Source organism: Mus pahari, unplaced genomic scaffold (genome assembly GCF_900095145.1).
Source record: "Mus pahari unplaced genomic scaffold, PAHARI_EIJ_v1.1 scaffold_4578_1, whole genome shotgun sequence".
NCBI classification, from domain to species: Eukaryota; Metazoa; Chordata; class Mammalia; order Rodentia; family Muridae; genus Mus; species Mus pahari.
Window position 1 is genome coordinate 112646 of NW_018391695.1, and position 17551 is coordinate 130196.

Consider the following 17551-nt stretch of genomic DNA (forward strand, 5'->3'; position numbering starts at 1 on the left):
TATATAACCATTGCATATAATAGCTCATAGTGGGGTCTAATATTGTTGCCTCCAAATAAAGTTTCTCTGCAGACCATAATTTCAAGACAGGTACAAAAATTCTTTTTTAACTAATGTGCCAAAGTATCTAAGTGTGCATCATCATAAAACCTTTCAACATTTACCTGTTCTACAATGAATGATCCAATCCCTTATTTCTAACAATGCTACATATCTCTGACCCTCTTAAGCAATTCTTTTGCCTCATGGTCCCAGTCTTTGTCTTCCAAATGTGGTTGAATTAATAGTGCCAATCAAGTCTTTGGTATGTTCTCTCTCTCTCTCTCTCTCTCTCTCTCTCTCTCTCTCTCTCTCTCTCTCTCTCTCTCTTTCTCTCTTTCTCTCTCTCTGTGTTAAGAAAATATAACCTACTCACCTCTCATGGTGTGCTAGACACCATAATAACTGATAAGTGTATAGGCATTTCTTCTCTTAAAGTCGAGATTCAAAGTTCAACTTTCTCGAGGGTCAGGAAACTCCTCATTGTCAAACCATATATGACTTATTGAATATTCTTGCACTTAATCACATGGAAATCTATTTCCACGGCATTCTAATTTCTTCATACATCTTGTTTAGCACATATACAATGGTTTTGGCTTACTTCTTCAATATCCATTCATAAAAATATTCCCATTACAAATGAGTTTATGGGCAAACATCTGAAGTCGTTCCTCCAGATACAGATTTATCTATGTAACATATTGAAAACTTCATGTTCAGACTCCTAAAGAAAAAGTCAATTTCCTCCTTGGCTAGTCCGTTTGTCATCTACATCCTACCTTGATGAAACTGTGCTCTCCACACACTAACTTTGGTTGGTTGTCAATTGTTTTCAGGTGAAAGCAGAAGAGTCTGAGTTTATCTCCTTCCTTACACTTGATGTTGTGCCATTTTCCATTCCCCACCACTTCTATAGTTCCTGAATAATCATCTATTTCATAGATTGTATTCGTTTGGTTCACTGTTTTCTGCAAAACATTAACATTCATTTTCTGAAATTTATCTCATCCATCATTATTATACATTTAAAAAGATCATTTATTAGAAGAAATCATAGGAAGATATGAAACCAGTTATAGACATAGGCAAACAGGTTTCTTCAGTGAAGTCTTCACAATGAAATTTTTATTACTATTATCAATGTCAAGTGGTTCAGGTCCCAAGGGTGGAACATTATTAAGGAGAACAGGGTTTGTAAGTAGTCTAGTCAGCCAATGCACAGTTATTCAAAGTTTTAACTTCTTTTAAAGGTAAAGCAGAAGAAGGATTTATCCAGAGTTTCTATTTCCCACCAAGTGCTATTTTCCTAGCAATAGCTTATCTTGGTTCAAAGTCACCCAAATGTCCTTGCAGCCTGAGACATCTGCCTGCAGTCCAATACTGAGGTGTGATGTTTAAACTATAAACAAAGTTACAGTCTCATGAAAAAAGGAAAAACAAGGCCATTTCCTCAGGATTGCAGTTACTTGGCAGAACAGCAGGATTCCCTCCTTGAGAAAGTGTGCCTCCTCCCTCTCAGTCTGCTGAGAGTGACAAAGGTCCCAGGTTTCCTCACAGCTAGCAAGCTGGGAGCAGTCTCCTCATGCTAGTTCTCTACAACTGTAATGATTTTCTTTCTTGATTTGGAGATTCCTTCCTGGAAGTGCTAGGACAATAAATGTTTTTCACTGCTCCTTATTCCTCAACAGCCTGGATTCCCAGTAAATAACCTGAGGTCATGGGAATCAGAACTTTGAGCAGCCTTCTTTCTATCTTTTGCTTGTAAAGGGATGAATGGACATTTGTTCCTTATGATCATTCACTCAATGTTACAGAGAATCTTCAGAACAGGTTATGATTCCAGTAATTCACTTACATAGATCCTCTTTCTACTTTTCTACAGTATCATGTAGAAAGCCAATGTCCCCAATTTATATGTATTGAACAGTACTCAAGCTATTGCTCACAAACTTTCAACTTTATTCATATGCATAGTCGGTAAAGTGTATTCTATAAAGCAATGGATTATTTTTAAAAAGCAGTTTCAAAGGAAGACAGACTAAAGAGGCTTAAACCTGCCAAGCTTATAAAACATTTGTTGAGCTAACCAAGGTTGTCAATTTTTTATCTGAATTCCAAAAGATTACCTACATTTGCCCATGGATACATCACTGAGATGTCTGTATATATCTAGTAAATCTAGAAATCTAGTGAATCTAGAATAGGTTTAATTACCTTTAAAATCTGATTTCATGTAATATTTCTCAGTGTCTAAGCTAATCAGAAATAATTAATTGAAAAAGATACGATTCCACATGAAATGAATAAACCTACTATATGTAGAGATAGTTGATTCATTCTACTGAATGGTTTCAAGTTTATGAGCATGCCATCTGATCTACTGATGAGTCCAAAAAAAAAGTTACAATAAATATTCATCCTCTTTCAGGTAATCTTTTGAAACAAAGTCCAGAGAAAGAAATGAATGAGTGTTAACATAGTTGAAGTAGAGCTTAAAATAGAGTCAGTTAGCAGGGCACCTATGCCCTGGGACATTCTTCTCACTGTATTTGATGATAGGTATTTGCAACTAATAAAATAATGTATCTTGGTAAAAACATTTTTAGAGAACCCTCTCAGAGATATATTAGTGTGGGTCAAAAATGGGGTCCAGGTCTGCTCGGGGCTAGGGCTATTAGGAGAGACTGGATGCAGGAAATTTGACTGTGTTGATCCCAGGCTGCTGCTGCTGCTGCTGCTGCTGCTGCTGCTGCTGCTGCTGCTGCTGCTGCTGCTGCTGCTGCATGGGACTGTGAGAAGTCAAGGTTCTCACTCAGAGGTGGGGAAAGTGCAGTCTGAGGTCCCTGCGAACCTGCATGAGTTGGGCTCAGATTCTCAGGCACCACAGATGTGTCTGGGTACTGCAGAAGAGCTGAGAAGAGAGTGGGAACCCTCACAAGGACTCTGGCCTAGGGACCATAGGGAAAAGAGCAGGGAAGAGAGAACTGGGACAGGTTACCCCAGGGAAGACAGTGCTTGGCTTGCTCAGTTGGTGGTGGCTTGGGGTGGAGGAAGCCATGGTTGGAACACAGGGAGGCCTCCTTGTGGGAGGTTAGAAGTGCTAGCTTCTCCATTGCTCCAGCACAACAGGTCAGAGTCCAATGAGCAGAAATGGTCAGTGGTTTTAAGGTGTTTATTGTACCAAGGCAGAGAAAGGTAGAGAGTAGGAAAGTAGAGGCTTGCCATGGCCACTTGGAGAGAGGGGTGAAGGGGATGGAGAGAGAAGTGGGGCAAGGGAGGAGAGTAAGAGCAAGAGAATAAGAGAGGGAGCAAGAAGCAGGCAAGCAGCTCTTTTTATAGTGGGCTGGGCCACCCTGCCTTTTGCCAGGTAACTGTGAGGAGGAGCATACCTGGCTGTTGCCAGGTAACTGTGGGTGGTGTAATCCAGACAGAATACCAGGAGCTTGGGGTATTGTCTACTTGACTGATGGTCACACACCTCTGTGTGTGTGTGTCAGGGGGTGGGGGGGTGGGGGGGTGGGAACTGTGGGAGGCTGTAGCTGCAACAGGAGCCAGGGGGGGGCCCAAGAGAAATGGCAAACAACTTCAGTCCCTTAGGGTCACTAGGGCTCCAGGCCTGTGCATGACTGGGGACCAGGCTGTCTCTGCACAGCTCACTGCCCCACATATTAGCAAGTAAGCTGTTAAAAGCTGGCCCACTCTTATTACCTAATCTATTTGATTATTTCAAATTTTATTCCCAGTCAAGACAATGTTTTGTTGCAATACTGTCATCGAACACTAAATGGAAAATTATCATATTTGATTCAAGATGTAGGTGGAAAAAAGTTAAAAATAGGTTATCACACATTACCTTGCGTAATTTAAACAATCCATAAAACACTGCCTCTTCAGCACACTTTCGAATATCCCAGATCTTAGAACTGGTACTTGCAGCTTTGAAAACACGGTTGAAAAGACAGTTGAAATTACACTTGAATGATGCTACAGTAATTTGTTCAGGAGCAACCTCTGACACAGAGGAGGCCTCATTAATCTCTAGGATGCCTTTGCTCTCGAAGTAATTGGATATGGTGAAATACTTGTTTTTTGTAAAATTCTCTTTTAAGTTGATCTTGAAAACTTTCACCTGGAAATACTGGCTCTCTTCAGCCACTGTTGCCACTGTAGCATGAAACATGCTCTTTACTCCATGTTCTGGCGATTCATATTGAAATGTGTCTGTTGCAGTGAGCACCACCACTGTTAGGGGTTCCCTGTTCTGTTTGGGATTGGACAAATATAGGGATATAAGCATATAAGTTTAGCAGCAAATACAAATTAACTTTCACATGAGACAAAATTAAATGCCATGGAAATTTGAGAAAATTTATCATATACTATAAACCTGTTAAAGGTCTTTAGTTACCACTGGACTCTCTGGGTGTTATTCTGAGTATACAACACACAATATACCTCCACAAAAGATAACCATCTCCTATAATAAAATGATGAAAAAAATCCACGAGCTGGTTTCCAGCTCCTTCTTTTAAATAGGCTCAAGTAGAATTACTTTGGTTAGAGCCATGTACTTAAACATGGATAGAGAGTTGGTCTCAAAAGCAGTCATTTGTAAAACCAGAGATATTGATAGGATTTGATCTTCGTTCTGAGCTCACTGGAATTCAATTGAGTACTTTAATATAGAGAAGATTGTCTAACTATAAGACAGTACATAAAGCAATCAAAAGCTATGAGCTTCATAGATTTTAAATATATGGAGATGGTGTTGCTGTCGCCACAGACCCAAGGGGCTGTAAATAGTCTGGACAAGCATGCCACAAGGAGTCATCATCTATGAATGGTTAGTGCTCAATTAGATCTAATTTTTTGATAGGAGTCACCAGAAGTATAAAAAAAACAAAAACAAAAATCAATAGAGTTATTGGTGTCAATTATAAATAAATAAGCAAGTAGTAATGACTAGATTCGAATTTTAAAAAGTATAGGATTTACAGAAAATAAATGAGTGGACTCTCATGAAGAGTACAAAATGAACCTTAATGCACGTATTTCAAGGATAGTCAATGAAAGAGGAACTGAGTTTGTGGTAGTGGATAATCAATCTATAATGAATTCTTAAATACACAAAAATGATGTAGTCCTTAAACATTATGTGAATTTTAATTTAAGGACTTGGAAAGTTCCGGGGCCCAGTCTGCCTCGAATCTGTGCTGTTTTAACATGTGCTGCTACAGTCTCTGAATTTATATGTGCATCAGTTTTGTTTATCTGAAAGGCACATTTTCTTTGGAATCATCCACCATTTCTGGCTCTTACAAACTTTCATCCTCATCTCATATGTATATCCCTGACTCTTGAGTGAAGGATTTGATAACGACATCTTATTGAAGTCTGAATGGTGGGTCTTTGTGTTAATTCCCACCTACTGCAACAGAAATTATGTCAATCACAAAAATCCTACAGCCTGGTCAGTGTAGAGAGATACCTGTCAACCAGCAGCATGCTGAGATACCATGAATGAAATACAGTTAGGACTCATTTCAGTATCTGTTTAGGTTAAAGATTTTTAAAAATATCATAACTCTGTTTAAGTAAAATGTATTATCCACGTATAAGGAATGTAAACATCAGAAATATTTTATCTTTAATACTCTTTTATAAACTTATAAAACATAAATCTTTAAAGATTCTAAATTTTATTTTGAAAGTAAAGATAAGTTGGTATTCAAACTCTTTCTTATAACTGTGATACTCATTATTTCTAGCTGCTTTTTGTGTTTATGATCAATCAAGGTACGAGTCTTCTAAATGCAAAGCCTCTAAGAAATTTTCTTTACAAAGCTGATGTCATCCAAAGCAAAATAAATATTAAATCAAGTTCCACTCTCACGGGCTTATGCATGTTTCAAACTCTATCGCTATCATTGCTTATGACTACTAAGTAGGTGTGCCTAAGGCCCTCGTGTTGTAAATTCCACTCTGATATGCTACATGTAGAGTTCTGATGTCACTGTATAATACAACAGAAGGTACCAATGCAGTCAGTGTTTCAAAATACACACCTGGTGAATGAAGAAAACATTAAAGAAATAAATTGGTGGGAAGCTAGAGATACTCTTTCAAGATTATGACCATTGTGATTACATTCTGAAGAACTCATAAAGGAAACATCAAATTATTACAGTTGATGAGGAATGGACAGGAGATTTTAGTGAATTCCTGGCAGGGATCCAGGTTGACTTACAGGTCCTGAAGAGGCCTGGGGTTGTTCCTCCTCAAGGCCAGATAAATGGCTGGGAGGGGTCTGATGTTGATCCTCAGCAAGATCTGTGCTGGTAGATGACCTTAAGTTAAGGTTGGACATTGCCTGGAGCAGCATGTCTGTTTGTGTAGATACAGACTTTTTTGATTGAGTTCTCCTGTTGTTTTTTTTTTAAAAAAAAGATTGTTCTCCTTTATACCTTGATAGTTACTTTCAACGTCATGAGGTTATTTTCACTTTTTCCTTTATTTCTTTCACAGAAGATCTTTGCTCTCTAACATTTCACTGAAATGGCAGCATATTTTCAGATAACTTTAGCATCTACCTTCTGTATACCCTAACAAAGATCACAAACATCAGCTTGCAAATATGTTTTAAATAATTTGCTCTCATTATTTCACTCTTTGATATCACCTTTGTGTTCTACTGCCAATTCTTGCTAGGTTCCTCTTTTCTATACAAGATTGTCCCCACTTCTGCTTTCTAATCACATGTATTCACCCACCCCTACCCTTTCTACCCTCCCTTATGACTTCTTCCTTCCAAGTCATGATCTCTTTCTACCTTCATGACTTACTCACAACTGCAGATCCATGTTCTCCACCCCACACACAATAATCCACTGCTCTGTAACTACATTCGTTCAGAGAGTCAGTGCCCTTCTGGGATGGAAGGTGTGTTATGATTGTATTGGACAATTACTACAGATAGCTTTTCAATTACAACTTTTAGTTGTGTTTGTCTTTGCATTTAACATTCTCTCTGATTAATATATTAGCTTTTAATAGATATAGTTTTAATTATACAAGGGAATACTACAAAGCTATGGAGAATGAGGACATTCTGACTTTTTCAGGCAAATGGATGGAACTAGAAAATGTCATCCTGAGTGAGGTAACTTAGATGGAAAAGGACATACATGGTATGTACTAACTAATAAGTGGATGTTAGCCAAAAACAAAAACAAAAACAAAACAAAAACCATACAAAATACACAAGATACAGTCCACAGAATTCCAAAGGTCCAACAAGCTAAAGTGCCCAAGTGAGGACACCTCAGTCCCACTTGGGACAGAGAAGAAAGCAGTCACAAGTGGGGAAGGAGGGAGAGACTAGGGAAGGAAATTGGATGGAGGGGACCAGATTGGGTGAGGGAAAAGGACTGAAGCCCTGAGGGCCTGCAGAAAGAATGTAAACAGGCATCCTCAAGAAATAGGAGGTTGGGGGACCACCCAGAGTACACCAGAGACCTGGGAGGTAGGAGACTTTCAGGACTCACAGGAAGGGACCTTTGATGAAATGCCCAACAGTAGGGAGAGGGAACTTGTAGAGCCCACCTCCAGCAGGAAGGCAGGACATCAAGTGAGGGATGGCAATCCCATCCCTCAGTCACACCCCTGACGCATAACTATTTCTGTTTGAAAGAATTACAGGGATGGAAATGGAGAGGAGTCTGAGGAAAAAAAAAAAGAAAGTCCAGTGACAGGCCCAAAATGGGATCTAGTTCAAGAGTAGGTCCCAAGGCTTACACTATTACTGAGGCTATGAAGCACTCACAAAAAGGTATCCATCATGACTACTCTTGGAAAGACCCAACAAGCAGCTGAAAGAGTCAAATGCAGATATTTGCACCCAACCAATGAACAGAAGCAGCTGTTCCCTGTTGTTGAATTAGGGAAGGTTGAAAGAAGCTGAGGAAAACGTAGATCCTATAGGAGGACCAGCATTCTTAATTAATCTGGACCCCCTATATCTTTCAAACACTGGACCACCAAAGAGACAGTATACACCAGCTGATATGAGGCCCCCAACACACATAGAGTAGAGGATTTCCAGGTCTATGTTCATTCAGAGATGATGTATCTAACCCTCAAGAGACTGGAGGCCCTAGGGAGTTTAGAGGTAAGGTGGGGTGGAGGGTGGAGGCATCCGGCTGGAGACAGGATGCAGTGCAGAGGAGCTATTGGATGTGCAGTAGTCAGAGGGTGGATGGGGAGGGTCAGGGATTGGAATATGGAGTGTAGAAAATAAATTGCAAATAAAATTAAATTTAAAAAATGGTATTATTTTTCAACTTGTCAATAAGATCTGAAATCATCTCCTCTATGTCTTTTAATCTGTTGGAGGAGCCTACATCTGAGATGTTTGACTTCCTAAGTTTTTTCATTTCCAGTTTTATTTAAGTTTGGGTTTTCTTAGTGATTTTGTAACTTTGTTAAATTCTACTTTCCTGTTTGAATTGTTTTCATTATGTCATTCAATTTTATGTATTTTCTTGGCCTTTATAAACATTTTTTCATATCTTCAATCATATTTAAAATTGTTATTTTTTTCTGGGCCTGTTACAGGTTGCTGTGGGCAGGAAGAGTCGTATTCTTTTAGTTGTCCTTATTGGTATTTATGTACTACAATCCATATACCTGGAGTTACAATATTTGAAGAGTCTGTGGATTATCTCTATAATGTATGGAAAAGTGGCATGCAAGCTGCCAAAGGAGAAAGACAAATAATATTTGTTCCCAGGTGTAAGCCTATGAACAACAATGGCCATCACAGAAAGATATCCCCAGTGGGGCAATAGTGGCCCTTGTATTTTAGAGGTAACCAACAACTGTTCTATTGGACCTAAGAAATCCTCAATTGGAATTTATGCATAGTACTGAAAACCTAGATAGCTACTGGCTCATGAGGTCATGCTCCTGAAAGAAATGGAGAATGACTAATTTGATTTCCTAAACTAGTATAATTGCCAGTTTCATTTCACTCTAAATACCCATCCTTATGCCTAAAGATAAGAGTAACTTTCATCCTTCTACTTTGGCAGCAGATGAAAATATCACATAAATCCATAACTGATAAAATTCAATATGACAACTCACTATGTGCCCGTAATTAATGCATCTATAATACAAATCCTGCACCCAAGGCTTGGGACATAAAGGAAGTGGTAGAAGAAAGACAGTGCATTAAAATTTTAATGTATTAATTAAATTAATTGCTTACTCCAAAATCTAAAGTCCTGATCACAGAGAAAAGAAAAAGAAAATATTTTGACATTATTCAGGGACAAATGAGAGAGGACATAAAGATAATATATATATATATATATATATATATATATATATATATATATATATATATATATGTAAAAAAAAGAAAAATATTTTCAGCTTGGTCATGAATGACCCAGCCAGTCAAGTAACAACTACTGTCAATTTTTATTTAAGACAATTTTAACAAATTCAGCCTCCCCCATCCTTGAGCAGGCTGGCTCAGACCTGTTCTGCCCTTGTGAAATTGACCACCTAGGGTGGAGTCTTCTGACATAGATAGGTCAATCTTTCTGCCACCTTCACTGTTCTCCAAGGCTACGCGGGATTGGCTACCTGTCTAGAGGCTGAACTTGTCTTCCTGAGACATTCTTGAGATTAGCTGACAACCTGGTGACCAAGTGCTAACAGCTCTGGCAGACCAAGTGCTGACAGGCTGGTGACAAAGCATCAAGAGCCTGGAGTGGCAGGGGGTGGCAGAAAGAAGATCTGAAGATGTTCATCTCACCTTCCCCCTTTATAAGCTCAGACTCTTAAGTAAACATTGGGCCTTGATAGGTATCTGTCTTGGTCCTTCTGTTTCCTCCTACACAGCTCCAGCCTCCCACTCAGGAACCTGGTTCTTATGGCTGTGGGCGGCTACAAAAGATTCCTTAGTCTGTGGAAAAATTTAAAACAAGCTACTTTGCACAATACCTAAAGGAAATAAATGTGTGTGTTTCAATTACTTAAGATTAAAAACCATTATTAAATAACACAAAATAACATGTTTTCCTATTATAGCAGATTTAGTAATGAATGTTTCGAATAGTAGTGTTGCATCATAGTTTTTTTAGAGTCTCTTGTCCTTCATGGCTCTATAAACAATATTATAGACTATGTTTCATTCATATTCACATGCACTTCCTCATGTACAAATAGAATACGTTCCATATGCATGTGTGAGCACACATATCTGTGATTTCTAAAAATAAACCACAGACTCCTTACATTATGGTACATTTAAGTGTATTTAGAAATTTTGTAAACCTAACTAATAAATTTAGTAAGATTGATCTAATAGGGGTACAATTCTCAAATCAACATTTGAATTATTAAGTTCAACTGTACTGAAGTCTTTTTTTGTTTGTTTGTTTGTTTTGAGACAGGGTTTCTCTGTGTAGCCCTAGCTGTCCTGGAACTCACTCTGTAAACCAGACTGGCCTCGAACTCAGAAATCTGTCTGCCTCTGCCTCCCAAGTGCTGGGATTAAAGACGTGGGCAACCATGCCCGGCCTATACTGAAGTCTTATACTGGGATTTTTATCTAGAGCCTTTAAAATACTCTAAAAAATGAATTTCTGATTAAATCTTCCTTTGTCTCTTCCATTTTAACATCACAAAATTAAAATAAACAATAACTATCAAAGCAATACATTTTCAAAATGATGTAACACTTCATGGTGGGTCAAACACTGATCGATTATGTGACATAGAAGAGAGTGAAGGGGAATGTCAACTATCCACATAAAATCATTTAGACAGCATGTGTTAATGAATCTGAGAAATTATCTCCAGCACTTGTTCATCACTGCACATGCTGTTTGATGTGGAAATAATACTAGATAACACGGTTTTAAACCCACCATGCTATTCTCTCAATATCATTTCACAGGAGCTCATGTCTCTTCCTTTTCTTTCAGCCAGTCACTCAGCACAACCGCCAGGGTTTCCTATACATTCTTCAAACAGAATAATCTACCTGTTTACAATTATATATAATTGTACATATATACCTAATATACAATTATATATAGAAAGTTTATTTTTACAATCTGTGAGAGTCAAAATTAATTTTTCTTTGCTCAGCACTCAACAGTAGAGTAATGCAATAAAAAGCCTATCATTTTGAATGAAGAGTTCAGTGCAGTGAGAACTACTGGAAACAGCCCTGCTGTTCTACTCTACATAGAAGAACCAACACTCATCCTGGAGTTCTTGTAGCTTTCACAGAGCCACCTGTTCTCTATAGAACAGGGGCAGGACTCACCAAACTGGGAATTTCTTCAGTGATTCCTGATCCGGGTCCTAGATCTCCAACAAGACAAGAAACAGAGAGTGTCTGCTTTGAGTAGAAAGATAAATGAAGGTGTTATCAGATGCACAGCAAGTTAAGAATTCATAAAAATGGTAAGAAAATGACACTGGTTAAATACTCTTCTCTGTATGAGCAATTCTGAGTGTCTCTGAGAGATCTTCTTGAGTTGGCAGTGACTAATTCATGAGAACTATCCCCCTATTATTCACAGTTGTTTTATCTTATTAGCCAGGAAAATAGTCACAAGGACACTTAGCCAGACTCAGTAGTTATTCTGAGAAATCATAACAGAAACAAGTTCAGACATGGACATCTTATTACCTAACAGACTAATAAGTAGATGACTAGAAGTCTACATTCCATTAAAGTTACATAACATCTCATTTAAGCAAGGTAAGTCACTCATCCCCACCTCCTTCTCATGTTACACTTAGTGAGTTCCAGTGCATACAGAGTTACACAGTGAGACCATGTCTCAAGAGAACAAAACAAAAACAAAGAAAAAGGGAAAACCAAATAATAAATTGAAAAGGAGTAATCAACAAACTTTCTAGAGAAAGGATACAGTTTTATGGTCTTGAGTCTGGAAAAGATTTCTCAGATACAACAGCAAAAATAAATAAATAAATAAATAAATAAATAAATAAATAAATAAGGCAAATTGTTTTGAAAATGTTTAAAGGAGACTGAAACAAGCTATACAAGTTTGCACTCCCACAAGCAATGGATAACTGTTTCCCTCTCGCCACACCCTCCTAGGATGAGCTGTCTCTTGTTTTACTGAAATTACTCATTTGGACAGGTACAAGATGAAATAAGGAAACAGGGTTGATTTTCATTTCCCTGATGGCTAAGGACTTGAATATTTAAGTGCTTCCCCACCCTTTGAAAAATTCCTCTTTATAGCATTCTCTGTCAGATCTACAGCCCACTTTTTTTTTTCCGTGATAGTTGGCAAAAATATTTTCCTCCTTTTTCCTCATTAATTTAATTATTTGTTCAGGACATCCCGATCACTGCCCCCCTCCGTAATTTCTTACTTTTTTTTTCCTTTATTGCATATTTCCTTTAGGTCTCCCCTCTGGAATCCTCCATTCCATCCCCTCTCACTCTGCCTCTATGAGGATGCTCCCCCACCCACACACCCACTCCTTCCCTGGCATTCACTTACACTGAGGCATCAAACCCCTACAGGATCAAGGGCTGCTCCTCCCACTAATGTCCAACAAGGCCATCCTCTGCAACATACACTGCAAGAGCCATGAGTCACTCTATGTGTATTCTTTGGTGGGTGGTCTAGCCCCCGGGAGCTCCAGGGGTCTGGACAATTAATACTGTTGCACGCCTCTCAGCTCCTTCAGCCCTTTCTCCAACGCATTCACTGGAGACCCTGTGCTCAGTCCAATGGTTGGCTGAGAGCATCCACCTCTGTATTTGTCAGGTTTGCTAGAGCCTTTCAGGAGACTATCAAGCTCCTGTCAGCAAGAACTTACCAGCATCCTCAATAGTGTCCGGGTTTGGTGACTGTATGTGGGTTGGATCCCGAGGTGGGGCAGTCTTTGAATGGCCTTTCCTTCAGTCTCTCCTCCACACTTTGTCGCCATATTTCCTCCTATGAGTATTTTGTTCCCTCTTCTAAGAGGGACCGAAGCATCCACATTTTGGTCTTCCTTCTTCTTGACCTTCATGTGGTCTGTCAATATTACCATAGGTATTCCAAGGTTTGGAGCTAATATCCACTTATCAGTGAGTGCATGCCGTGTGTTTTTTTTGTGATTGTGTTACTTCACTCAGGATGATATTTTCAAGTTGCAATTATTTGTCTTAGAATTTCATGAATTAATATTTTAATAGCTGAGTAGCACTCCATTGTGTAAATGAACTATATATTCTGTATCCATTCCTCTGTTGAGGGAAATCTGGGTCCTTTCTAGCTTCTGGCTATTATAAATATGACTGCCATGAACATAGTGGAGCATTTGTCCTTATTTTTTTAAACAAAAATAAAGAGCTTTCTGCTTTTTATAGGAGCTTTTTTATAAGATTTATTTATTAATCTCATATATGTCGGCACACTGTCTCTATCTTCAGACACACCAGAAGAGGGCATCATATACCCATTACAGATGGTTGTGAGCCACCATGCAGTTGCTGAAAATTGAACTCTGGACCTCTGGAAGAGCAGTCAGTGCTCTTAAACACTGAGCCATCTCTGCAGCTCTTATTACATGTTGGAGCATTTTCTGGGTATATGCCCAGTAGAGTTATAGCTGGCTCCTCAGGTAGTACTATGTCCAATTTTCTGGGGAACCACCAGATTGATTTCCAGAGTGGTTGTACCAGCTTGTAATCTCACCAGCAATGGATGAGTATTGCTCTATCTCTACATTCTCAGCAGCAACTGCTGTCATCTGAATTTTTGAACATAGCCATTCTAATTGGAGGGAGGTGGAATCTCAGGGTCGTTTTGATTTGCATTTCCCTGATGAATTTGCATTCCATTCATGAATTAAACAAATGACACACAGCACTTTGTAATGATGTCCCATTAAAGAAACATGTTTATTATATTTACAATAGTGAAATTAAATCAAGTGTTATTTTCTTAGAAAAAACAGAACAATAAATAATTTTGCAAATGAAAATACAAAATCAGAAATTAGGTATGAAAACTATTAAATGCTTGGATGTACTACTAAAGATGTTATTTAGAAGTGATAGTTTGGCATCTCTACATTAAAAACATTGAATTGATCTTTTGGGTAGTCATTTTCTTCTTCATATTTTGTGCTTGAATGGGCAATGGATCCTTTTTTTCCCAGCCTTGGTGACCTTTAAATAGACAGGTAGAGATTCAATAAGATCCAAGCAATTGAAATAAAGCACTGTTTATATTTCTCCAGTCACCCATCCTTGCCTATTCCTCTCAGGAGCCATATATGACCTTTTGCCTTCTCAAAGGCTGCCGATTATCTCTGCTTCATCTCCTTCAGTGTATTGCCTTATTTTGACCCACCCCTTTCTGTCTATGTGGCTCTTGAAGAGATGGATATTCTTGATCAACTTGAGTTTACTAGGGTAGATTAGCTGTTTCCCAGATATGGTGAGGTGTATCATAACACAAAAGAAAAACAATTGATTTATCTTATTTTATACATTGTTTAGAATACAAAAAGACTCCACAAAACAAATAAAATCAAACAAACTGAGAAACTGGAACAGCAACAACAAAACAGAGCTGGAGAGATGGCTCAGTGGTTATGAGCACTGACTGCTCTTCCAAAGGTCCTGAGTTCAATTCTCAGCAACCATATGGTGGTCACAACCATCTGAAATGGGATCTGATACCCTCTTCTGCTGTATCTGAAGACAGTGACAGTGTACTAATATACATAAAATAAATAAATAAATCTTTAAAGGAAAACACACAAGCAAAATGAAAAAAGACCAGAGTAAAACTACATGAAACCTTGGTTCTCTACTGCACTGAGTTACGAGGTTGAGTGGGAACTCATTGACTCTTGCGTTGGTGGATCTTGAAAACAGAACAACTAATATGTACGCACCTGTGTCAAAATGCAGCACTTGTATTTGCACTGCTGTATCTGGGGTATACATTCTGTTAAAGCCACCTCTTATATTTCAACATACTTATTTCACAAGAGTCCCTTGATAATTATGTCTGTCATGAACTATGTTGACACTGACTCTCTTCCTCTTTTAAATGTTCTACATCTGTGTTTCATGTAGCTTCCAACTTATCTTGACCTCTCCATTTGTTTATCTTAATTTGTAGAATAATTTACCTCTAGTTATTGCTCCACAATCATGTGATCTATAGCCTCCATCACTGATCTGTGTATTCATCTTGTCTAACAATCTGCATGCAGTGCCAGACAGCATAGGTAGATTTCAGTTCCACTACTCACTGTCTTTGTCAGTAAGTATTCCTGAGCACTTGAAGCTACAGCTATGAAATAGAAAGAATTCCTATCTTTCTATTGCTGTTTAATGTCCCAGATCATAGTAAATATTTTGTAGGTGTTCTCTTTTAGTATAAATGTAACATCTATTTTACATTTTTAAGATATATTCCAACTCTAAGTCCAAGAGTATCCCGAAATTTAAAGATGCACATAAAATTATGTTTCATCTCAGAACTGTTTGTACAGATCTCTAAGTCTCTATAAAGATTTATAGATATTTACTAAATTTCCTATAGGCAGTTGAAAAATTAACATCAACCTGAGCATATTTCCACCCCCATAGGTCATGTTCTTCTTTCCCAGTGTTAGTATCAGCATCATTTATCAGATTTCATAATGTTATCTCTCAATTGCTTTGGATGTTCTTTGCATGTATTTTTCTCTCTCACAACCATTACCAAGCTTTTATAAAACCATAGGGGGCTTTATTCTTAAACAGTATTCACCTCCATTGATCAAAGCCCCATTTATCTTTCCTCTGCTTAGTACAATTATGAAATAGCTTTTGAGATATATTTGTAAAGTAGCTGCCTGATTTTTGAAGTCATAGCCTTTTCAAGTTTTAGTGGTACATATCTATGCTGATTTTCAAACTACCTAAGATTTCATAAGCAGCTTATAAAGTTCCTCTACATTTAATGTAAATATATACTGCATTGCATATAAGAGCTCATAATTGTGTTCAATGAATATTGCTGCCTCCAAATAAAGTTTCTTTGCAACACAAAATTTCATGACAGTACAAAGATTCTTTTCACTAATGTGTCAAAATGTCCAAGCATCCATCCTCATAAAACCTTTAACATGTATCTGTTCTACAATGAATGATGCATTTCCTTATTTCTGACAATGATACATTTATTTAACCCTTTAAGCAGTCCTTTGGACTCATGTTATTAGAGTTCTTGTCTTCTATATGTAGTTAAATTAATAGTGTCAATCCATACTCAGGTAGATTTTCAAATCATTTATATTTCATAGGTCTCTCTCTCTCTCTCTCTCTCTCTCTCTCTCTCTCTCTCTCTCTCTCTGTGTGTGTGTGTGTGTGTGTGTGTGTGTGTCTTCACAGAGTTAAGGAAATAGAACCTACTCATTTCTTATGATGTTCTAGACAGCATAACTTACATTGTTTCTAGTGAAATCGAGATTTAAATTTCGACTTTCTCCAGGACCAGGCAACTACTAATTCTTAAAGCTGTCAATTCAAAGCACATGTGACATATTCAACATCCTTGCTCTTAATCACGTGGAAATCTATTTTCCATACCATTCAGACTTCTTCATATATCTTGTTATTTAGCGTATATGGAATGTTTTTCGATTATTTCTCCAATAGAAATGAGTATAAGGGCATTATCTGAATTCATTCTTCCAGATACAAAGTTGTCTGTGTCACATATTGAAAACTTCATGTTCAGAGTCTTAAAGCAAATGTCAATTTCCTTTTTGACAAATCCATTTGCTCTCTACACCCTACCTTGATTGCTTTCACTGCTTGTTTTCTGTTTTAAGGTGAAAGTAGAAGGATTGGAATTTATCTCCTTCCTTACAGTTGATGTAGGATCATCTAGACTTTCTGTCATTTCCTCTTTGCTGAATATATATCAATGCTTAATCCATAGCTTACACTAGTGAAACAGCATCAAAGACACAACCTTTGATACCATCTCCCATTAGTCAATGATGTTTTTACTTGTCCCACATAAAATGAGAAAAACCTTCCTACCCTTGAAGCCCATGTACCTCAGCCAAGATTTCCTCATTCCTATTTTATACATTCTCTTAAAAATCCAAAATTTTATCACATTGCTTGTTGGTCATGTTTTGTGTAAAATACACTCAAATAATAGAAAAGTAAAAGGAATTCTGACATAAACTTGTGAAATGAGATTTCAATTTTCTAAAATCAATTGTGGATTTTAACTTTCTAAAATCTTTTTTACCCAACTCAATAATAAAATGATTTGATATTTCACTTTAATCCTGTATTAAATGCTTAGGAATAAAGAAAAAATTAAAAATTACTAAATATACACTCTTGAAGAATTGTTTAGTTTTTCTAATCATCAGAGAAAGTTAAATAAACATTCTATAAAATTTAAATAAAAACTATAGTTATGGATGTTATATG

The 17551-nt window shown here is 37.6% G+C and overlaps 1 protein-coding gene across 1 annotated transcript in view; it reads right to left on the reverse strand.

The window, feature by feature from the left end:
• The window catches only part of LOC110314656 (interferon-activable protein 204-like), a 43793-nt gene extending 37369 nt beyond the window's left edge, over positions 1-6424 (reverse strand). Inside the window, exons 1-3 of the mRNA XM_021188910.2 lie at positions 6290-6424; positions 3896-4303; positions 822-1010 (exon numbers count right to left, since the gene is read on the reverse strand). Of these exons, the coding sequence (XP_021044569.1) occupies positions 822-1010; positions 3896-4303; positions 6290-6424 (732 nt within the window). The remainder of the gene's footprint in view (positions 1-821; positions 1011-3895; positions 4304-6289) is intronic.
• Between the last annotated feature and the right edge of the window lie 11127 nt (positions 6425-17551).